This window comes from Sphaerodactylus townsendi, linkage group LG11 (assembly GCF_021028975.2).
Source record: "Sphaerodactylus townsendi isolate TG3544 linkage group LG11, MPM_Stown_v2.3, whole genome shotgun sequence".
Taxonomy (NCBI): Eukaryota; Metazoa; Chordata; class Lepidosauria; order Squamata; family Sphaerodactylidae; genus Sphaerodactylus; species Sphaerodactylus townsendi.
The window spans coordinates 44,631,798-44,655,945 of record NC_059435.1 but is presented as its reverse complement, the minus strand read 5'-3'; the positions used below and the strand labels follow the sequence as shown (position 1 = coordinate 44,655,945).

General features: G+C 40.6%; 1 protein-coding gene across 2 annotated transcripts in view; it reads left to right on the top strand.

Annotated features, from left to right (window-relative positions):
* The first annotated feature begins 3,294 nt into the window (after positions 1 to 3,294).
* The window catches only part of AHR (aryl hydrocarbon receptor), a 57,328-nt gene continuing 36,474 nt past the window's right edge, over positions 3,295 to 24,148 (top strand). Inside the window, exons 1-2 of one of the 2 annotated variants that reach the window (XM_048510659.1) lie at positions 3,295 to 4,153; positions 12,438 to 12,625. In XM_048510659.1, coding sequence (XP_048366616.1) covers positions 4,098 to 4,153; positions 12,438 to 12,625 — 244 coding nt within the window. In that variant the 5' untranslated portion in view covers positions 3,295 to 4,097. The remainder of the gene's footprint in view (positions 4,154 to 12,437; positions 12,626 to 24,148) is intronic. The other variant, XM_048510658.1, reaches the window with a different exon arrangement.

Sequence of the window (24,148 nt, the reverse complement as noted above, 5' to 3'; positions counted from 1 at the left end):
GCTGTGATCCCCTCCAGAGGGGTCAACCTCTGTACTCTGTAGGCTTCAATGATACAGTGCTTCAAACATCTGCTGATAGTAGTAGTCAAAATCTTCTGGCCAAGGTTAGGAGATGAGACCGCTATGAACATGGCCTCTGATTTTCTGATGCTGTGAGTTCTGATGCTGTATGTCTTCAGAACATCCAAGGCATGCCATTTGGCCTCCTTAGGGTGCTTCAGTTGAGGACAGAAGGTAGGTAAACATATTTGACGATGTAATGAACAGTTGACATTAGGAGAAAATGAAGGGTCAGTTGTGAGCTCCACCTTATCCCTGTGAAAGATGCAGAGATTGAAATTGAAGGATAGAGTTCCAACCTAAGATACTCTGTGAGCTGAATTGACCACTGTTAGAAAAATGGTATTCATATGAAGGATTTTAATGTGATGTCTGCGATGGGTTTGAAAAGAGCTGACATGACAACATGGAATACAGTAGGAAGACTCCATGTAGGAAATCTGTGCAGTTGAGGAGATTCTGTAGTGTTTGCTCCATTTAGAAAGCTGATGATAAGAGGGTGGTTTGATAGCTTCTAACTCTCTATATAGGGGACAACTGTAGCCAGAGCTGTCTCCTCAGGGAAGAAGATCTCATATTGGTGCTGATGCCATCTTGGAGAAAATCCAATATGTTCCAGTCTCAAAATATGTTATTTGTGTTGTGCAAATGGGTCAGTGTCATTGTGACAACCCTTTTTTCCCTCTATTGAGGGGATGCACACAGTATCCTAAGATTTTTCTTTGAAATAAAAACTATCCCCAGTTTCCAGGAGTTGTACTGGTGGAGGATATATAGGTTTTGGGTTGCTGCTGTAAGGTAAGTTTTATAGTGCACAAGGAGATTATTGAAATCACTGAAGGTGGATTAATATATAAATAACTGGAAAAATTTATTTATTTACTGGTTGGTTTTAAAGGAACAAACCAGGAGCACAGGTCTCCAGGTAGACAAGGTAGAAATCTGGCTGAAGCACAATGTAAACTCATCCATGACTTCAGGGAGTAGTTAGACTTTTCTACAATGCTTTCAGGCACAAACAGATTTTTTAATTGACTAGCCACTGGTTGGATCCTCTTTCATACCTCCCACACCAGACAACCCTTTTTCCAGAGTCAGGGTAAATTGTACTAGGTCTGCTCATTACCAGAGAAAGGCCAAACAACTGAGCACTCCCTTATCTCCCAGAGATAGAACTGGTCTGCCACACTACTTCACTCTATCTGTTCTTTTTCCTGAGTCAGACCTGAGCTGTCACTGCTCTCTCCCTGAGGCAGGCCTGAACTCCTCCTTCTCCTGTGTCCCCTCCAACATCTCGTCCCCATTCTTGAAGGTGACTGAATGCTGGAACAGCAGTCCTATGAGATCATCAAAGTGGCTGATTTCCCCTTGAGGGGCAGTCTGGGGAGTCTGTCTGTTCCTGACTCATTTGAGGCACATTATCATGGAAAGCTTCTCCTGCTTTCTCAGTTTTTGTCATATAACTATGAAAATAGCTATTTCATCTAATTTTTCATTCTAAAAATCTAACAGATGTCAGAAACCTCAAACCTGAACTTCCAATATGACCTGCCCAAAGAGCTCAGTTGCAGTAGACTAGCTATGTCAAATCCTTTGCCAGGCCTAAGTGTTTACTTGGCTGTGTCTCAATCTGTTCAGTGAGATTCCCAGGAAGTGTGCATATGATTGCAAGCCTAGTTTTCTTCCTACACCTAAGATTGGGAAATGCCATGTCCAAGAAACACCCCTACTATGTATTCCTTCCTGTGTGAATGTGCTAATGGAGCTCTTTCTTTCTCTAGTACAACTCAGTAGAATTTATTCATATAGTGAGATTGTTCTAGCCTTCCTGGATTGACCTGCTCTTTGACTGATTTATTTATTTACATTATTCATACTCTGCCTTTTCTCACAGGGACTCAAGGCAGATTGTACATAGTGAGTCAGTACAAACGGGACATTCAATAAGCAATGAATTAGGATTTTAAAACTCAGGCCTTATTTTTATTTCCTTCCTGAATTCTCTCTACATTCCTGAATTTGAAAACTGACTTGGACTTTGAATTTTGCTTTATGCTTCTGAATATCCCAATCCACCCCTTCTTCAGTTTCTGAACTTTTATCCTGTAGAAACGTATTACAAGTCCACATGGTTAACAGAGGTAACCCACAGTGCCATGTACCTTCCCAGTTATTTCTGCATAAGCACCCTAGTTTTCATTTCCTTTCATGTGGACGAGGCAGCCTTATTTGCACAGTTCCCTTATTGTTATTTCTCAAGAACTCTGAATTACATCAATACAATTTCTCGGTAACAATGTTTATAATGATGGCGGCAGTAGCATTCTGTAACCACAGGATGACTATGGAAACCCTACAGCTCTCTATTTTGCATGCTGCTCATGGATCTGTGGCTAGATTTAACCATTGCCCCATCACACATAATACACTGGCTCCTCAGCTCCTCTTCCCTTAAAGATAAATGGATGATGAAAGAGTAAAGAGAACTGATTTCTCAGCTGCCACAGAACAAAATGTGTTGCAAAATCCTTCGGTTTGTTTCCTTCTCCAAAAGTCTGCATTGATATTCTTTTGTGCACCAGAAGACGAGAGTGCCCTAGAAAACACTTGTAACAACACTAGGATCTGCACGTGTCCTACACAATTAATTCCTGGAGTTTACTTAATCCTAGCCATCACGGCACTCAAATAAGCACATTCAGGGTTGCGCATCTGTTGAAGTATTCTTGCTCAGTATCGCAATAAACATGCAAGGCTTTAAAGATCCCCAAGATTCTTTGCTTTTATTGCAGATGTATGGTTCCTACAAGAATGCAAACGAATGCCCTCTAACGGACTGTGTGATGTTACTAAATTATTTACTATTAATAACTTGCTTATTTGTATATGTTGGTCTCTGACTGTAATCGAAATAAATACTATTAATAACTGGTCTGTAGATGAAAAGGGTCTTGTGGCTTATACTAACTTCAGATCCTTGAAGGTTTAAATGCAGCACAGCCAGCAGATGTATACAGAATAAGCCATGTCTCCCACCAACGAGCGAACCGTCGCTTCATTGTCTCCAAAAATCGAACAAACTTGAGTTTTGAGAGAACAGGTACAGTCTCTTTCACTTATCAGTGGGCTCCTTAGGGCTGAAGAAAAGATCTCTCGAGTTTGTTGGGCAGCTGCGTGCAAGAAAGACACGTTTTGCGCCTGGGAGAGCTCTCCCGGGATGCCTGCGTGTGCAAACAAGTACTGCTCCTCACTGCAAAGTTGCGAGGGGGAAAACGCCTTGGAAGGAAGGCACGGCGCGGGGAGAAGCGGAGCTCGCCCAAGAGGGCCGCCTCCTCCTCGTCCGCCACAGTTTCTGCCAGCTGCCTCCCCCTAACCTGACCTTCCCAACATGGCGTCGTACCGCCCCTTTACGTTGCCACCGCCCCAGCCCCACAGGGGCCTCCTCAGTGGGCGCCGGGGGAGACGGAAAGAGAGGCAGACGGAGCTAAGCGGGTGACTTTGGGACCGCGGCCGCAGCCGAGGGGCCCCCGTTGGCAGCGAGGAGGACGCGGGAGAGGCAGCGGGAGAACGACGAGGCTTCGCTCCCGGCCGCCTCGGGCGCTTCACTCTCCTGGCGAGCGAAAGGCAGGGAAGGAAGGAAGGAAGGGCAGCTGCCCGCAGAGCCCCGGCTGCCGCCTCCGCACCTGTCTCGAGTCTGCGCCGGTGGGCCAAGAGGCGGCGAGGGGGTGTCGCCGGCGCCGCCAAGCACCTGGTTCCCTCCCCGCCTCTCCGGGGAGCGCGCGCCGCCGCGGGACCCGGGAGGCGGCGCAGCAGCAGCAGCAGCAGCAGCGGCGGCTGGAGGGCCGGGGAGCCGCGGGTGGAGCCGCGACCTGTTTCGCCGAGGCGGACACCCGGAGGGACCTCTCTAAGCCGCCGCTGACGCACTTGCGGGTGGCTTTTCTCTTTCTCCTCTGTCTGTTTTTCCCTCTCCTGGGTCGGAAGGAGAGGAAATCTTTGCATCGGGAGCCCGTGGCGCGAAGAGAAACTGGAGCTGCAAGATGAACCCCAATGTCACCTACGCCAGCCGTAAGCGGCGGAAACCCGTGCAGAAAATGTAAGCGAGCCAGAGAAGTGTGTGTGTGTGTGTGTGTGTGAGTGAATTATTGCAGGGGAGCGGGCTTTGGGTCGGCTGTCTGTTATTTGCATTTCCTTTTTTTTTTTGCATACAAATCACTCGCCCTTTCCACCCCATAACCTTCCCCTCCCTCGCTGCTTCCTTTCTTCCCTCTAACGTGCTACTTGCAGCGGCCCCGACTCCTCTTTCCCCTGCCCACATCCGCGTTATAGCGTCTCTCTTACTTTCCTTTCTCCCTTTCCTTACTTTTTTGGGGGAACTGGAAACGGGGCGCCTTCTTGAATAGCGAGGCTCTTTGCGGGAGGGCACCTTTTCGCTTCTGCCCGGCTTTCGGATGGGGTTGGGGGAGTAAGAAGAGCAGGGGCGGTGGGGTCGCCGGTTGTCCGAGCATGAGAGATGTTGCTACACGTGCACAATCTCTTGGTGGCCTGAGTTAGCCGCTTTGCGCAATCCGTGTGCCGCCCCTCCCTTTCATGGCTTCCTTACAACCGCTTGCAGTGACTCTTTCGGTGTTTGTAAATAATTTGTAAGGTTCCAGGGGAGGCTGTTTGCATCCTTGTCAGCTTCTACTTTGAAGACTGGCTTCAGAGCAACCCCCCTCTCCCCAATTTTTTTTTTTTTGAGGATGTGCTGTGTCTCTAGCTTCTACTTTGGAGATTTGCCATGTTTCTGGAAAACCTATCCCTGGGTTTTAAATGTTCGGTCTGGGTAAACACTGAGCGTTTTCCTCCAATTTTTTTCACCAGAGGCCCGGTAGACATTAAGCTCTGATTCAGAGTTCTGTTTGGATAATGCTGGGATGACCCACATGAATTCAAGCAGCTGATTAAAATCAGAAGAAGGGATGGGTGGGGAAGCGAAAAAAAAAAGGACTTGTGTCTTTAACGTGTCTAAACTCTTGTGAAAGCCAGGTAGGCATTTAAGGTGATGAGTGCACAGTATGTAAGTTTAAAATGATTTTTGGAGGGCCTTGTGGCTTCATCTAGCTGTTGGTTTGTGGGTTTGACAATGTGTCTGTGTGGAATGCCCAATTGTGCTGTACCTGGAGTTGTCCCTGGCTTGAAGGTTAGCGGTCATTCTTCGTCAGAGAAGGCCTGGTTCCATTGATGGTTGTTTGTGGTACAGCATAAAAATCTTCTGAAGATTACTTGCATGGTGCATGATTGATAGAAACACAATTAAAGAGCATTGTATGTTTATAATAGTTCCACACGCTCTTCTGACAGTGTCTTTGACCTTTCAATTTTCAAACAGGATCTTTAAATGTTTTTTTTAATTTCAACACAACATTATATGGGATGTAGGAGTTTATGCCTTCATGTTTTCAAATGAATTCTTCTGTTCCTAGAAATACTTGAATTCGATGAGTAAAATTAATTTTGACATGACTGCTTGGATTCTAAGTGATATGCGAAGATTATTTTAATTTGGAAGAACATTTAGATATAAAGAAACAACACTTTTAAAAAGATTTTTTGTATTCATAACTTTTAGGGAAGGTATTTTAAATATGTAACTGCTCAACTAGGATTTAGGGTAAAATATTTGTTCCTTTGTGTGAAATCACTTTGCTACATTTTGGTTTGCCCAAGAGACATTAAGGAACACTAACTGAATATTTTGGAGTGGTTTCCAAGTTTATAACACACAGATACTTGTTCTGGATTGTAATTTTTGAGTCTTCTATTAAAGTCTTCTATTGACTGGTTTGAGTCTCCTATTAACTGGTTCCCTACAAATATAATGGTTCAGCTAATACAAACTGAATTGTATAATGTGTGTCGAATGCTTCTTAGACACTTTTAAAAATCATAATGTATTTATCTGTTGTATCATGAAAATGCATGATGTTCACTTCAGGTATACAATGGGAATAATTGCTTGAGACTTTTTATCTGCTTTAATTAAATGAAATTTGTTTGTGCTTATTAAGCTGTGTTAGGAAGAATACGTTCTGAGGCCTGTATGGCTATACACGCATATAAAAAGAAGAGCAGTGATCTCAAAGTTTACTTTAGACGTGACAGTTGTTGGTTATGCAACACTTGCTGTTAAGTAACTTGTTGTAGTTTGTTTTGTAAGCTAGAGTGACTGCTGGTATCCATTTTTTGTTACCTTTTTGTAACCCTTCCTAGAATAAATGGGATAGTGTTCACAGGGACTATCACCCTAAAGATCCTCTTTCTTCCAAAAATGTAAAACCTCTGCTTGAGAGTTCTGTTCTGATGAAATGTAGCTTCGGTTGTTCACGAGAAGTCTTTAAAAACTGATGCACAAACTTCTGTGACTTTCCCTTAGCTTCATGGGGTATAGGGTTTGCTATATAATACCAGACTCTTGAAATACACATGAAATATGTTCCCAACAAGTCAGATTGATAGACATAAAATCATATCCAGAACTCCTTTTGACATTTGCTGCCTGTTTGCAAATGGGAATAAACAAAATTACTTATTAAACCTGACAGATTTCTCCCTGTATGTGTAGTATAGTATACAGTCACTAATGTTATACACAAATGATAAATGGACATAAAGAGAGATGAAGTAAGGCCTTGGGAAGTTTCAAACTAGAAGTTATATCTGTTTTGGGCAGTACATGTTCTTAAACGCTGCAGTTTTAAAAGGGGGAAAACCCCTGTTTTTGATATAGAAATGTACAGTTAGTTACCCTTCCCATTCAATCAAAATGAAACACATCTAAATTAATACTGCTATTTAATAGTTGCTCTTGTGAAAATTGATCTATCTTTTCTAAGGCTTGGAATCTCAAATTAATATTTGCTTGTTCTTTTCCCTGCCGCTGACAAAGTACCCAGTAGTTTGTTAACTGATGTAAATGGAACATTATGAAAATCTGGGTTAAAGAAATACTGGTGGAAAAATAGTCTCAGATTCAGTATTTCAGTTTTGGATTGACTTGCTCTTAAATTATCATTTTGGAAATTGGCAGCTAATCCTAGTGTAAGCAAGCATTGGTGTGTACAGTACACTAGTAGAATCTGTTAGGTTTTTATTGGGCTGTCCCAAACAGTGTTACACCCATCTAAAGTCCGGTGACTTCAGTGTAACTCTGTTTAGGATGGCACGTAGGTTGTAACCTTTGGACATTTACTTGGAAGTAAATCTCATTGAACTAAATGGAACTCATTCTTGAATAAATATTCAGAGGATCAGGCTTACGGCTGCAATTTCAACCACATTTATTTTAAAGTAATATCTGGAGTTACAAGTGGATCTTCCCCCAAGTATCTTCTGTTGGTGTAATATAAATAATGTCTTATTGTTTTCAATTACAATAGGAACAGGAATACAGCAACTAGGTTTGTAAGAGATCTAACCCTTTTTGCCCCTTGAACGACATTAAGTTTAGTGACCTGTGGAAGCCAGGCATAGTGCTCATGGTAGGCATAGGTAGAAAGAGTGCAAAAAGGCTATTTGCCAAGCAGCACAGGAAAAGCAAACAATTCTAAGTCCTCAGCAAGTACAGAATGCCTGTTTATGCCCATGAAGAACTTGTTACCCTACAAGAGAAAGTTAAGGTATCTATAATCATCTTGGCACTGCAGGGGCAAGGAAAAAGACAAAAAGAAAAGCATGCCTCAGCCAAGTTCTACTGTGAATTCGTAAGTGAAGCAAAGCAGTCATAAGCTTTGTAAAAACAAAGGCTTTAATCACTCCCTCCCTAAGTAAGTAATCAACATTCATGAACGAGCAATGTATCACCCAAGTAGTGCATTACAACCCCCCCCCCCCCCCCCGTTATGCCCATGGAGAACTTCCTAAAGGAAACCAAGCTTTTCAGACAACTTAGCAAGTGTGGAAAGGGAGACAAGAAACACACTGGTTCTCACTAATAAAGGCTAGAATCAGGGGAGCTGGAGCAGGTGTAATATTTTCTGAGGGTTGCAACTAAGTGCTGGAAATTCACTGGCTGTGAGATGTGACAAGCTACTACATGGGTTCAGCGGGTCATAGGAATGATCTGTTTGTTACTGTCTGTAAAACGCAGATAGGCACCCCTTTTTTTATGCTTTCTCTTCCCTGACTTAATGAGCCTTCCTTCAACATGGGTCTGGGAGTTCCAGTTCTAACTTGCTCCCCCCACACTCACCCTGGGCTGTTGGCCTTGGCACTTTTCATTGGTTAAGAATTGAAATTATGAGGGTTCTTTTCATTTTAGTGTTTATGTCCAGTGTACGTAGTATCTCAGTTATTTTTTAGATTTGTCAGTAAAAGATACTTAGATTGCTGGTTATTGTTTAATAGACTTGGATGGAATTTTAAAACTGCTTTTCATTTGACTTACCAGTAACTTGTCACTTTAATATTTGTCATGTGTTAGTGAATGTCCCCAGATTTTTAAAAATGAATCTTTTTTTCAATCTGTTTGTTCAACACATCTTCAGATTTGGAGATCCCCCTTAAAATATATATGTACGATAGCAGAAGACAGTCAGGATCTAGGAGAAGGCTAAAAAGTGGTAGCATAAGTCTTTACAAAATAAGCTTACATTTTCAGAAGCTTAAGAATGAAATATGCTTTTGGAAGATTGCTGGATAAAAGGTGTTGATGCTTTGAATAGCATTTCAATTGGTGGCTTTCTGTTTCAGTAAGATGGTATTGATCCTCCCCTGTTCTGCTTAACACAGATATTTCAATTTATGCATATATAATGAAATTTATTTCCTTCAAAACATTTTTATGTCACCCATTCCACCCAAATGGACTCTCAAGTTTAGTATGTTTTCTGTGCATCAAATGTTTTGTATATCTTAACTAAATACATGTGACCTTTCCCAGTGTTACAAACTGCAATAAAATATAGAATAACTAGGAAGCATGTGGTTATGCCTATTTAACTAACTTGACTGCTTATCAGGAGATGCTGAACTAACTTTCTTATTGAAGAAGTAAGTTTGGCAATAGAGAGCAAGTTTGGTATAGTAGTTAAGTGTCATAAGTATTTGGGAAATCCAGGTTTGAATCCCCATTCTGCCATGGGACCTTGCTGGGTAACCTTAAACCACGCTCAGCCTCGACCCTAGAAAGTATTTGGAAGGGAAATCTCCAAGGAATACCTATGGCAAACCACCTCTGAATATCTCTTGCCTTGAAAACCCTTCAGGGGTAGCAGAAGTCAGCTGTGACTTCATGGCAAATGGGGGAGGGAAGTATGGTAACAGGTGTAGTATGGGGAAAACATAAAGGATGTATCTAACAATGTGTTGGTAAGTGAAAACATATTGCTATCTCCACATTCTATACTGAGTTAGAAACAATCTAGATGTTAAGAGCTTTTGTTATATGTGAAACTGAGAATAAACTGTTGTTGAGTGGAGTGGTAGGGATATGTGTTGGCAAACCCAAATCGAACTGCCCCCCCCCCCCGAAGAATACCTTGTTTCTATTTCTTGGGGGGAGGGTTTCTCAGGAAAAAATTACAGCAGTTTATAGGAGCTGGAAAGCAGATCTCAAATAATGCCATTTTTTTTTGCATTACTCAGGCTGCTTTGGCCTCACTGACGTTTTTTGGAAAAAGAAATGGGGTGGGGGGTTGAATCTTTTATCTGCTGGGTGGCCGGATTTCATAGACGGCAGACAGCACAGAGTTGAATGCTGGGGCTCCACTCAGCCCAGTCCAGTGCTCAAGTTTGCGCCACCTGCTGCCTCCATGTGATTCATGGAGGCAGCAGGCATCTCAGAGCTGGACGCTAGGCTTTGGTGACTCTTCCATTTAGTACGCTATTCAAAGTACTTAAAATGAACTTTGTTAAATTTCACTGCTTACATTGTACTTCAGTTAGTTGAAATGAGTTTCTGTATGTTCTTCATAGCTGTTAATAAATATGTTAAGGACTGATAATTCAGATATTAAACACTGTTCAAAATGCCTAGCTTGTTTAAATGTTGTTAATAATTAACTAATGGCCAAGAGGAGCGGGTGATGTGTTGTTGTTTTTTGCATTACTGTTTGATAATATACAAAACATTGTAAATTATTTCTTGTCCATCTTTTATTTCTTCCTTGGGTAAACACCTGCAAAGGTTTCAGAGGTACACTACTAGGGGTTAGAATTAAGAATTTTATTTTCTGCAGAGATTATTGAAGGAATCTGTTGCTCTGTTATTTTTTATCTGCCAGATTTATAGTCTGCTATTTATTGAGACTCAGGAGATACTTTCATATCAGTCCTTGTTCAATTTTGTCTTTTTTCCTGGAGCTAATTTTTATGTATTTTTGGGCAATTTGCACAACTTGCAAATTATTGGGCAATTTGCACAACTTGCAGTAACTTTGAAAAATAAGTGGGTGGGTAGTTATTGAAGCAGAATTGTAGAGTAAGTTTATTTAGCTGTTGCTAAAACAAATGGTGGGATAAAAGAAACAAGATGTGTCGGTGAGCAGGTACAGTTATGCAAAGTCGCCATTTAAAATAAGTAATGATGTAATATGCATTGATCTTTAAATCTTTATGTAACTCCATAAGCCCTGTGCAAACAAAATGAAATGCCACCAGCCAAGATAGCTCCAACTATCCTCCAAGTAACCAGCTATCAACAGAAGAGTCACTTAAGTTGGAATTAAACTTTAAACTTGAGAAAAAAGGTTAGCAAAGTCTGTGCTTATAAATATTTCAAAAAACAAACTTTGCTCACTGGAGTGGTAGGATACGGGCAGGACCAGCGGTGGGATTCAGCAGGTTCGCATCACTTTGGCAGAACCAGTTGTTAAAATGGTGCTTGTAAACAACCAGTTGTTAAATTATTTGAATCCCACCATTTGTCAGGACCCACTCCACAGATCACCATTTCCTTTGTGGTGGGGTATTGACAGCAATGGGGAAAGGCCATGGGCAAAACCATCCCATAAACTTATAGTCTTTCGGCCTTATGTAGAAAATTGCCTCCATAGATGTGATGTTATCCCATGGGTCAGTAATGATCTGGTGCTTACACCTTTATCTTTTTTTCAGTAGTGATATTGGAGGCATATTTTGTCTGCCTTGGCTGCTGTTTCCTTTTTAAGGATAAAGCTTACAATTCAGGGATGTAATTTACATTTTCAAGGTGCCATTTGGAGCCAGAAAGTCCTTTTATTGGTTCTTCACTGGGCTCTCTTGTTGGAAAGTAGGTCTTTCTGGAATCCTAGTAACTGTCAGACTGAACAGTGTCTCTTTGTTATGATAGACTACACTTGAAAACCATTTGTAATCTACATTGGGTCTGAAGGATCAGGTGCTAGGTTAATTGGAACTTTATGTTATAAACATATTACACATGTATGTGTTTCTTGGTGTTCCAGTCTGACTTCTGAAACAATTCAAATTCTGGTCTTGACCCTCACATGTGGGGGTCATTTTGTCCTTACACCTGATGCCTGCTCTTGTGTTGAACTGTACTTTTCTTGGGATTATAACTGAAAACCCTGCCTGGGTCGGGTACCCCTGCCTTTGGAAGTGAGGCAAGAAAAGCGTCTGGTTCCTAGAGCTGAAAATACTATCCCAGCATAAATGTGATCAGGAAAAATTACTGATCAGTAATCAGTAATTTTTCCTGATCAAGGCTTGCCACAGTAAAGACTATTATAAGTATGAAGTGACAGTAGAAAATCCTTGTCTTATCAAAGAATCTGCGATACCTAGAACTGCTTACTGATATTTTTAGGAGGGCAAGTTAGGGAAACAGGAATCGTTGCTAATTCTCTTTGGGCTTCAGTTGACTCCCTGTTCACAGGTGTCCATTGCTGTGTTGGTAGTTTCTAGAAACAACTGTTTACAGGCTGCTTCATTTGACAAGGTGTTAATACATGTGGCTGCCACCATGGTGACTAACTGTGCACAGCATGAGAGGGTGCAGTGCAGTTGTTCAAATGACCATAAAGCTTGCCATTTGTATCAGTTCCTGCCAGTCAGTGTTGTGAATTGGGATGGAGACACTTATTAATGTACTTCAAGTTATTTGCATTATTTTCAAACTTTTGTTAAAATGTCAGACTCTAAAGAGCAATGAAGCCTTTGCTTGTATATCAGAAGCAGGAGGAACAAAAGCAGATCTTCTCTCCCCCTTTTTATAGTTTACTTTTGAGAGAAAGGAACTTCCTTTGGAAGTGAAAATGTGCTTAGAAGATTTATAGCTTCAACTTGATAGAATAACTGAATATCATGTTTGGTTTTGGTGCAATAATTGACAGATATTGTTATAAATGATTATGCAGATATTTTAAAATGTGACTTTATACTATTTTCTTCTCTAATGCCAGAGTGAAAGCTTCCCTTCCTGAAGGAGCCAAGTCTAACCCATCAAAAAGACACAGAGACCGACTGAATGCAGAGTTAGATCGCCTGGCTGGTCTTCTGCCATTCCCCCAGGATGTTATTGCCAAGTTGGATAAACTGTCTGTGCTTAGGCTCAGCGTTAGTTACCTGAGAGCCAAAAGTTTCTTTGATGGTAAGAAATTTGAGTTTTTCCTGATTGACTATAAATATGCTGTACAGTTAGCTGAAGTAGTTCTGTAAATCCAAAATGCTGTCTTAGGCATTGCAGTGCTTTAAAATGTTGGAAGTAGCGTTCTTAATGCCCCTTTCAGAGTTTTACCTGATGTGTAGGGGGGCTGCAGAATATTGGCTGCATTTGGATGTCATAATAAAGAGACAAACACAGCTTGTTGCACAAACCTAATTAATCTGCCAGAGGTACATAACAGATCACAGTCCATTCAGAAATCCCGGTTAGTTGACTTCTTTCCCTTCTCCAAGCAGAATCCCAGAATGCTAGGCCAAGCTCCCTTGCATTGCCAGGCTGTTGGCAAAGCCTGGCAATGTATGTAGCCCACTTGCTAATGACTAGCTGCAGTAATTGAGAGAGAATGTGGAAATAAGTCTTCTGCTTGCTCCTGATTAAGTGTCATTTCCCCTTTCTGTCTAGTTGTTCCTCTTTGGCATCCCTCTCTTTATGTTTTTGCCATGTTCCCGAGTCTCTCAGAAAAAAAAACTTCTGAAGAAACACATGATTCTGGCCAGTCTCACTCAAGTATTTTTTTTTTTTTGGTGGCGGGGAGGGGGGTTGAAGTGAGGACTCTTTTCTGGGAATTGAGGTATAGCTGTAGGTGGATTGTGAACTGCTTGTGACTGTAACTGTGGTTTGTGTTAGACAACTTCTGTTGAGTAGGTTGGCAATTTAAATAAAAGCGTTTGGTAATGCAGCACATTTTTGCTTGTGAAGTCTTACCTAGCATGGAAGGGCATGGGGTAGTGCGGAAGAAAGACTGGAGGAAGTATCCTGAGAAGGTATCAGGAGTAACATAACTGAGTGGAAGCCCCATTCCCAGTAGAAGAGTCAGAATCTATTTTTTTAAAAAAACTCAGGAATAGAAGTTCTGCATGTCCAATAAGAATCCCAAATGATATGGTTCAGTATAATTCAATATCATTAGTAAACCAATAGTTCAAGGTACGGACTTCAGTAATAAATAATAGATATGTTATCTGAGGACAAAATAGGAACTTGAAAAAAAGAAGCTGAAACAGATCTTGTATTACATTGTTATTTGTAGTATCTGTATATCTTTGCTGTGTTGACAGCAGAAACAGAATGCTTGTTTATTCTGATAATCATGTGTTAGCATAGTGGGTTTTAGGCTCACCAAACTATATGTCAGAAATTATTTCACGCTATTCAATCATTTGTATTTTTTGCTATGCTTTTAGAATATGGTGCAGATCAACAGATCGCAGCTGAAAGAAAAGTGTAGTTAGGTGCATTAAATAGTTGAGAACAACCCTAGTAGAAATTACAGTTATCCCTTCCTTATCACAACTTTCCCCATCGCTGTTTTGATATATCTTGGGTTAGTATAAGAAATTACATGGGATTTTTTTTTAGTTTTGTAGAAGGGTCAAAAAAATTATATAGATTTCCAGATTGTGCTGCGTATAGTGTCCCTAACTTCTGCAATATGCAAGGGTTAACTATAGAGACCCCCTGACTACTGGAAATTAATTTATGTAAAAGCTCTCGCGTGAACAAGTAGAACTTGGAGAAGTTCCAAAGTCTCCTTCTTTTTATATGGAAACATATTTAAAATATTTCTTTATGTTATTTTTTTAAGTGGGGTCATGATGTAAATCTGTTTTTGTACCAGTACAATCAAAGGTCCAGTTAAAAGAGCTTCTAATGTGTTTCCAAGCATTAGGCTGTTGCTTTGAAGTTAGTGTTTTTTCCTATGAGATTTATTCGCAATTATAACTTGTTCATATCTACCGGAGGGAGATGAAAGACCAGTTAAATATTTCTGAAATCTTGTGCAGTGGTTAGGACCCAAACTGGTGCTCTCAAATTGTATTTTGAAAGAGAGGAACCATGTAGTATTGCCAAACAATGTGTGCTTGCAGTTTTGTGAACCCTGATTTTTTCAAGCATCTTGTGAACTCTGACCAACTTAGTTAATTACTCCTAGCTAACATGAGCTTTTGTTAAGAAAGAGGGGGAATGTGAATGTGAAAGAGTTTTATTTTGTAAAACAGTTTTATTTTGGCCTTGTTAGATTTTTATTGTAATTAAACCTTTAGTCAGAGATAAAAAGTATTCATATGCCTTAAATTTGTGTTTTCAAAGTCTTGCCATTAGATCAGCATAGAAGATTTAGGTAGGAAAGGAATATTTTACTATTCTTGCATTTTAGCGTGCCCCCACTCTCAGCAAAACAAATCTCCCTACTAGCCAGAGGCTTTAGACCCATTTTTCTGTCAAAAACTTGGCTGTGGAATCTGTACAGGGGGAAAAGCAAGTTGGGGATGAAGAGGACTTGTAGGTAGAAACCATAAAACCATTTGTGTGTAGGGTTTATGTGGTTTGCTTATCTGCTGCAGATTGTACTCTTCTAGCCTTGATTTTTAAGAGAGGGGTTGTAGAGAGGGCTTTGCATATACAAGCACAGTGTGTAGCCAAAGAATACCAAACTCTGCTGAAATTTAAAGTTAAATCTTTAATGGTTAAGCAAAGAAATCCTGTAAAATTTTTAACATAAACCAGGATCAGGGTTGTGAAAAAATATATTTATTCAGCCTCCTAAAAGTAAGTGTAAATGTTCATGATCTTAATTTGTGTCATACTTGCCAAGAAACTTCAGCATGCAGTTGTGTACCTCCTGCATAAAGTCTGCAATACGCACAATGGACATAATTTAGAAATGCCTATTCATTGGCTTCCCAAACTTTAGCCATCGGAACCAAGCCACTGTATTGCTTGCTATTCTCTTTTATTCTGAGTATGAAGTCGGCTGCAACCATTTCCAGCATGCCCTACTTCTGTAATCTGCAGTTCAATAACAACTGTTTTCAGACACTAACAGTGAAGCTGAGGAGCTGTGCAGTGACCACACTACTTTTCTTGTTCTAAATGCAGGCTTGAACATTGTGGCTTGGTCTTAACAAGTACCTGCTAGCTCAATCCTTAATAGTTTACTGAAGTGAAGGGAAATGCTAAATGAATAACAGGATACAAATGAGGGGTGTGTGAATTCCTGAGGAAAGTAAAATATAAATGTGTACTCTTAAGATCATATTTGAAAGGAAACCCACATTTTTGCAGTAACAATAGACTTTTTAAAAGAGCAACTTGCATTTTTCCCAGTTTAAATAATCTAATGGGGAAGTTGATTAGCCAGGCACCATAAGAGATTCACTTGGAAGTGTGTTGTATGGTATAAGTTGTATGATATTGAAACAATTTTATGAAGTGTTCAGAGGTTAGAAAAATCTATTACTGTCTTCAGCATGATATGCAATTTGAATGCTAGTCTTGAAGTAAGTGGACTTAGTAAAATGTAACTCTGTTTAGGATATGATTGTCACTCGTAGAATTTATCTGTGCATAGGGAACAAGGAATTAAGAATCTCACTCAAGCTATAAATATTCTTCAGTCTGGTCCCTTTCCAGTATCATATGTATTTATTTTACATGAGCTTCATGTTAGATTTCGTTTAAAGTCATGGATATGCCCAGTAGTGTGTGTGAATGCAGTTTATAGAAACTTCTCCAGAGACATAAATGTAAAAGGTAAAACTTATAAGGTAAAAGGTAAAAATTTATTCAATCATCTTCAGTTCACAACTTTGTTCCAAGAAAAGGTAGATAGAAAGAACCCTAGTCTAAAGAGATTACTTTCCCTACGACAAGTGGGCACAACTAACGCTCCATCACGTGTGTGGAGGTGAGAGGATGCTGCAGTGGGAAAGGCCCCACTGAGCAGGCTGCCATTGACCATGCGCTCGGGTCAAAGGCTAGAGCAGAAGTGAAGCTAGCATGGGGAAGAAAGGAAGTTAGTGGGCGGTCTCCTGGCCCAGACAAGGAGGGCAAACAAAAGAGGCGACATCACAGTTAGAGTGAGATACACAGCACCCCCCAGTGTCCAGGCATGCAGAAGTCGCTTATTCCAACACTTCAATGGGGATTTCGCTTCAGAAGAGGATGACATTCTGTAATGCTAAGGATCAGGGGTAGGAGAGTACCCAAATGTTCCTATGCCATCCTATGCTTCAAGCAAAATGAACCATCACATTAAATTCTGTGCTTCCTTTTTAATGCCTCCAGTGTATGATTTTGAGGAATATTAAATATTAATATTCATATGCCAAAAGAAAACCCCAGCATCCAAAACAGTGTGTCTATGGAAGTGTCATGATCCAGTCTCTGGACACTGAAGACTCTAACATAGAGCCTGAAGACACTGTGGAACCAGAGCTGGTTCCTTATGAGGAGATGCAGGCAGCAGAGCCATCTCCAAGCCCGTCTTTGTAAGCCAAGGCAGAGTACGATGCTGTGCAGCTGGGAGAGCCATCAGAAATAGCCAAAGAGCTAAATAACGAGCAAGCTGCTCAAAGGAGGCAAAGACAGAGGCTACAACTGCAGAAACGAAGGAGAAGTACTCGCATTGCTGCTAGGTATGGCAGAAGGTTCTGCGAGATGGAGACATCTTCATTTGAGGATTGGACTCTTGCAGCATCCCAGCTTCATTAGCCAATTCTTTCTTTTTAAACTCTTCCTTGGACTTGGCTCTGCCTAGGTGCAGTGAGTGTACTTTCTGTCCCACATGCCTAGTCTCTTTCTGCCCTCCAGCTCTCAGCCTGCCTATCTAACCTCCTGCCTGTGCCTTGACTTTGGATTGCTTTGACCGTGCCTTTACTTGCCACCTGCCCTGACTCTGGACTGTTTGACTGTCCTTTTGCTTGTTGCCTGCCTTGACTCTGGTTGGCCTGGCTAGCACAGGAAGCTTTTTGTATAATCCTTTATGAATACTGCTGGAGAATATTAGATATGAACATCTTTTAGACATTTAGTTTTAACATTGTTTAGACATTTAGTTAGAAAATGAACCTAAGCAGGTGTACTCAGAATCCTATTCAGGTTAATTTGGTGGCGCTTACTCCTGGGAAAGTGTTCTTAGGATTCCACTGCTAATGATCCAACATCTCACTGTTTCAGAATGTTGTCTGCAGCTGTGAAAACCGTAACTTCAGAAGTGACCAAAAAATAGATATTTAAGCTTTTTGAAATTTAGTTGGTTTTAAGGGTACTGAGTACTGTACCTTTTTGTCAATATGAGTTGACATTTTGTGGTAGCTTTTAACTTCCTGTTAATTTACTGCAATTTCCCTAAAGCTAAGAGTAGACATGTAACACTTGGTAAAAATGGAAGTTAAATCTGCTTTGTTATGTTTTATTCAGTTGGTGTATTGAGCCAATGTTGAAGATGAAGCAAGAATGTGATTTGTCTTTTATGCTACAGACTGAATTTTGTTGCTCCATTGGTTGCCATGCTTCATATGAAAATGGTACATATGAAACATTTTGTCCTTACACCTGTAACTTCATGAAAAAAACACAATCAGTTTGTCTATCTAGATTCGTCCGTCAACCTGTGTGCCTTTGCATCCGAAATGTAGATCTGTTCACTTCATCGCACAACTCCCCGTGTTACCATTATTCCTCCAGTTCGAGAATAGGACAGGGATCCATAGGAGATGCATTTCAATATATGTGGAATGGAACGTTTCTCTATGCACTTCTGCCCTTTCCCCTTCTGCCTGGGGTAGTGGCGAAGCTGCGGTTGGACCAGTCATCTTGCATTCTCATAGCTCTAGCTTAAAACTGGAGACTCTGGTTCCTGACCCTGCAGAAGAAGGCCCAGTGTTGACTACATTTTTTTTCTCCTGCTGGAGGACCTGCTCTCTATGGGGAGCCTGAAGTATGAGGGTATTCAAGCATTCCACCTGGCAGGTTGGCTGGTACTGCATTGACCACTTGGTCAGATAAGGTCAAGAGTGTACTCCTTAATTCCCTCAAGGCTTCTGCCAGAAAATCCTACAAATCTAAATGGAAGTGTTTTTCCCTGTGGGTTGTGCAAAGGGATGTTAATCCATGTTTTGTGTTTATTACCTTGTATGTTGGATTACCTCATGTCATTAAAGGAAGCAGGAATAGCTAATACCTTTATCAGAATACATTTAGCAGCCATTTCTACTTTTCATTTGGGTTTCGAGTCTGCCTCTCTTTTTTGAAACCCTTTTTGCCAAAGATTTCCCTAGGGCCTTGATAACTTCTATTCCCTGCACAGACAGCCAATTATCCAGTGGAGCCTGTCATTGGTTCATTGGTGTTATAGTTTCTTACCTCTAGACCTTTCAAACGCTTGATACTCGTCTCCATAGCAGGCCTGCACAGTCCCCACCCAGGGACTTTGGTAACACGCAGGAAATAAGTGTCCAGGAAATAAATAAATGAATAAAATGAGTACCCACAAAGAAGATCATTCGATAAACAACAGTTACAGATAAATGCAATGTTTTGCTCCTTTTGCAACAGTATTATCAAAGCCTTGGGTGTTGTGGAAATTGTGAAACACTCTGCCTTACAATATCAGATTTGTTTTTGTGTGACATTTGACTCAGTTTGAGGTAGTAAATATGCTGTAAATACAACTGGTTAAATTTTTAAAAAATAGTAATCAGAGGAGCTAGAGTTTAATTTTAAAAGGCACTGTTGAAAGAATACTCTTTGTGTAACTTAAATGAGAGTTCTGTTCAAAGCATATTTTCAAGATCAGTATCTTTGTGATTCAGCATCTTTACTTAGCTGTTCTTGGTTGTTTTTTAAATGCCTGTTTTCCTGTTTGATTTTATCAAAATTTTGATAAGGGAGAAATACTTTTTTTGTGTAGCTGAACTTTGTAGATATTTACAGTCACAGCTATTCATTACATAATTTGTTTTTTTCTATATAAGCAAGTTCTTCAATTCTGTAGGAAAAAATGTCACAAGAACATTCATAAGAAATAAATGTGAATGCTCTTGTAGAGTATCAGGCTGAAGAACAGATGGTTGTGAATAGACTGTAAAAGTCATTGTGGCACTATCTTATATTCTAACAGTAAAGTTGGCAAAATATTTTGATACGTCAGTATGGTGACTGAAGCTATGAACTTGCAAGATAGATCTTTCTGCAACCCTGATAAAGCCCCCAGGTTGGCAGAAACATGTGAAATTTGAAAACACATTGGGGATTTTAGAAACCCTCAGTAGCTGTTGCTAGGCAACTACATCATTCCTGACCAGTTCCTGTGAGTAAAAGGCCAGGAGAGGGGACAAGACCCTTTCCAGAACTATTTTGACCTTTGTGGATGATTCACTGGGGCTAGGCTTAGGGTTCCCAGCTCCATGCTTAGAAATTCCAGAAGATTTTTTGGTAAAAACTACTTCACAAAATGTCTTTCGTGGTGAGAGGAAGGGAAGGCATTTGTAAGTCACTTTGAAACTCCTTACAGTTGAGAAAAATCAGGGTATAAATTCAAACTCTTTTTCTCTTCTTCTTCAAATGGGCCTTACAATAGCCGCTACCATACAATTGGGCCACAGTTTTCTTAGGTAGAAGCTTCTGGTAGGGGTTGAGACAGATGAAGGTAGGTTGGCTCTTTGATGAGAAGAAAGTAGGAAAAGGGGAGAGTCTGTGGGGGCTTTCAGGAAAAGAAAAGAAAAGAAGAAATAGTGGGCGAGAGGGAAATGACAGGCCTTCTGCAAGTCTTTGCAGGTTCCTGCTTGTAATATAACTATGGCTTGCTATACATATACTGTATACAACGGAGGATCATATCCATTTTGGAAGCAGTGGCACCTTCCTATGACTTAAGAAACCTTCCTCAGTAATGCTGCAGGGCTTTTGGCTGAGAGTCAGGTCCTCTTTAACTATGGTAATAAAGGAGTTATTGAGGGCTGAAGTTCCCAATTCTTTTTTTCTTATCAAAACTAAGAAATCATTGTGTGGCTATATAATCTATATTTAGACCAACTTAATAAATAAGTGTTAAAAAGCTCTCAATTTTTTTTACTGCCCTGTGTAGTGATGCCAGGGTGAGGCATTGGAACAAAAACTTGAAAAACAAATCTGTTTAGTCCAGAAATAACTCTTCCTGCTTATCTGAGGGCAATTCTTACTTCCCACAGACAAGAATAATAGGTCTTCTGTGGGAACCCATATGTGTCCTTTTATATCAGTATAGATTTGACTTTTTACTATAGAGTGGTCATTGTCATATGTATGCTTTTTATACTGGACAATTAAAATTGCTAGTAGAAAGGGTATATTATCACATGACCTTAGTGTTAGTATGGTCATTTCCCTTTTTGGTTGGGTAATTAGCTAAGAACAGATCTGCAATGGGAGAGGCTGTGTAATGAGATCCACACCAATTTATACAATTGGTCACTGCCCTTAGAAATCCATAAAAAACCATAATAAAGGAGAAAGTTTATAATTTTATTAAAGATTTAAAATAATAAAAATACACACGCCAGTTGCAAATACACATACACAGAGTTTTGAGAAACCTAAAATATAAAGACAGGTGATTGATAGAGGGAGTAGAAGAAAGCATTAAGGAAATGGTTATATTTACCAATCCAGAAGAGGTCTAAGGAAGTGAGAGACAATGCCAGTGCTGTTCACAGGGAAATGACATTGGGCACAAGCAGTAGGGTCCAAGTTTGAATGGGCCTTGTTTGTGAGGTCTAGTTAAAGTTGACTCCGCATTCTGGCTATAAGAGGAATGATTTTTCTGAAACAAAGCAAAGTTCTGTTCCCAGACACCAGCAATGCTATAGAGAAAGATATGATTGGATTAAGACCTGGGAGCACCCAGCTCTTGATGAGGTTTGGATTGTGTTGATGAAATGAAGACCAGGGACATTCTAAGTCTGGATGAGCTTGGTATGTTAGAACAAAAACTCAGGAAGGTTGATATTATGGTTCCTAATCAGAATTAAAGGTTGCAAAACCCACGTTTGTGTTCATTGGATAGTAGTGAATATATGGTGGTGGCCAGTGAGGAACTAGGTAGGGTCTTCTATGTGATTCATTAAGGGAACCCCTGTCTGTGGCCTTGGAAACTGTTCAGTAGGAATTTTAATATCATTTCATAGAAAGTGAGTTCTATTATACAGCCTTTTAACATATCATAATGACCCTATGGCTTCTGGAGGATTGGAAAATCTACGTGTAATAGTTTTACATGGGTTTTTTTCAACATTTGGTTGTATCTTAGCAAATATTCTAGAGATAACCTGCAAATCCAGTTTAAATGCAGTTGATAAATATGTGTTGCATGCCTTCCTGACATTACAAGGTTTAAAGAAATTTCTTCAGTGAAGACTGTCATTTACATCCTAGTGTTAATTTAGAAAAATGGCTTATTTCCTTTTTTAAAAGAAAGTTGGTAATGACGTACCCTCAAGCTCTTGAGTAAATCACATATATGAGTTGGTGTGTATTAAGAATATGCACACTTTTGTTGGATGAAAGCATGATTTTTGTTTCATAACAGCTCTTATGATCTTGTGAATTTTGTTATTCTTCCAGCCTAATGTAATGTTAGCATCTGGTTTACATTTTCAAGTTTGGTATGAAATGACATAATCACATGGTATTTAGCATGTGATATTTATAAGTGGACTAGTTTGATTTCCATTGATGACATTCCAAGATATTTATGCCAAGCTTCAGCAGGATTTTTAGTGCAATTTTGTTTTTTTAGCATTGGATGTAAATGTATAATAAAAGTAACTTAATCAAAAGTTTTGTCTAGCATACTGAATCTGTCATGTTCCTTTGTCTATAGTGTTTGAAGTGTTACATTTTGCCATTTTCCAAATGGCAGCACTATAGGATGTAGTTTCCTCTGGACTCATGAGCTTTGGAGACTTTCAGTGTCTGTAATATTTGCTTTGTTTACAAACATAGAAGTAGAGCAGAAGCAAACATTCCCCAAAGAGATACAGTCAAAGTTGCATTCTCATATCAGATTTCCAAAGAGGTGTTAGCCAAATTTAAGGTTTTCACGCGCATATCTCACTAACTCCAACTACACCTCTCTTCTTCCTGCCTGTTTCACTCTGAAGTCAAACTGCAAAGTTGTCTCCATGCTGGGGTGTTGTGTGGTTTCCGGGCTGTATGACCATGTTCTAGTAACATTATCTCCTGATCTTTCGCCTGCATCTATGGCTGGCATCTTCACAGGATCTTCAACACCCCAGTGATTCCGACTGTGAAAGCCTTCGACAATACACTGAATGGCCGCTTCCGCATGGCCACAATGGGTGTTGGGTCGGCGTACATGATGCCGACCCACCCCCCCCCCCCCCCGGGACCGTTCGCATGACAGGGAACAACAGGGAAGACTGTGCTACGGGGCGCCGTCACCCAATCGACGTATCTTCCCTGCGACCGTCTGGCGCATCGTCAAGGCCAAGGGACACGCCCCCTGCCCTGCGCAACCACTCCGGAGTCGCAGGGCAGGGGGGCGTGTCCCCAGGCCTCAGCGACGCGCTGGACAGTCGCAGGGAAGGTAAGTCGATCGGGAAAGGGGGGGAGGGATGGCACCTTCCAGCCGCTGCCGTTTGCACAGCAGCGGCTGGAAGCTGCCGTTTTCCAAAAACCTCGCTCGGGGAGCAAGGTGGGAAAATGACGGCTTTGGGCTGCTGAGGAGGAGCAAGGGTGGCGCGGCTGCGAACAGCTCCCTAGGGACGGCGTTTTTGCCTTCCCTAGGGCGCTGTATATGGCCCGTGCGGAAAGGGCCAATGTCTCCACACTGTTTCTCTGCCCCCTCCTTTTAGCTGGAGGGTGGCACCTTTGAAATCTGGGGACAGATTCCAGACCATTGTGATGCATTTATGTTCTTTCTTGAGCTCATTAGTGATTTGCAGAAATTGTTCTTAAACTATTTACTTAGCTCTGAGATGTTTCCTATATAATATTTCTGTAATTGATCCTAAATCTGAGGTCGATATAATAAAACCTGCAGTCTTCTTGCTATTATTAAATTTATATGCTAATCTAAGGAACATCACAGATGGGTGGGGGGTTTTTTTGAGAGAGATTGGGTGTGATATATTACCAACAAACAAAAAACCTAGAAACTGTTCACTTAATCGGAATGACATGGCATTTCTCCCTGCACAAAATCTCAAGTACTAGAACTATCTTAGAATGAATAAAACTCATCATTATAAAACTGATCTGTCTTTGCTACCATTAATGCTGTTGATGCAAGTTCTAGTCAAGTTCACCTCTTGATTGGAGAAAAGTGTGCATTGGAGGTTGCAAACAACCCCCCCCCCCCCCCCCAATTGAACAGTAAATTTCTGGAAAGAGGACAGATGAAAAGTAGGTGGGAAGAGGCCCGGAATACCTTTCAGAGCTGTTAATAAAAACAGAACAAATAAATCAAACTCCCAGGGGTCCCCAAACCTTAACTTTAGCAATGGTGTGCAACTTGAATTAATCTTACATTTAATTTCTTATAAAGCTGCCGTGTGTGGATTATTGTATGTGGATGCAAAATGACATATCTTTTTAGGCAGAAATCATATGAAAACAGAGCACTGGAAAACAGTACTGCAAATAACTATATCTCCATCTCCTTGA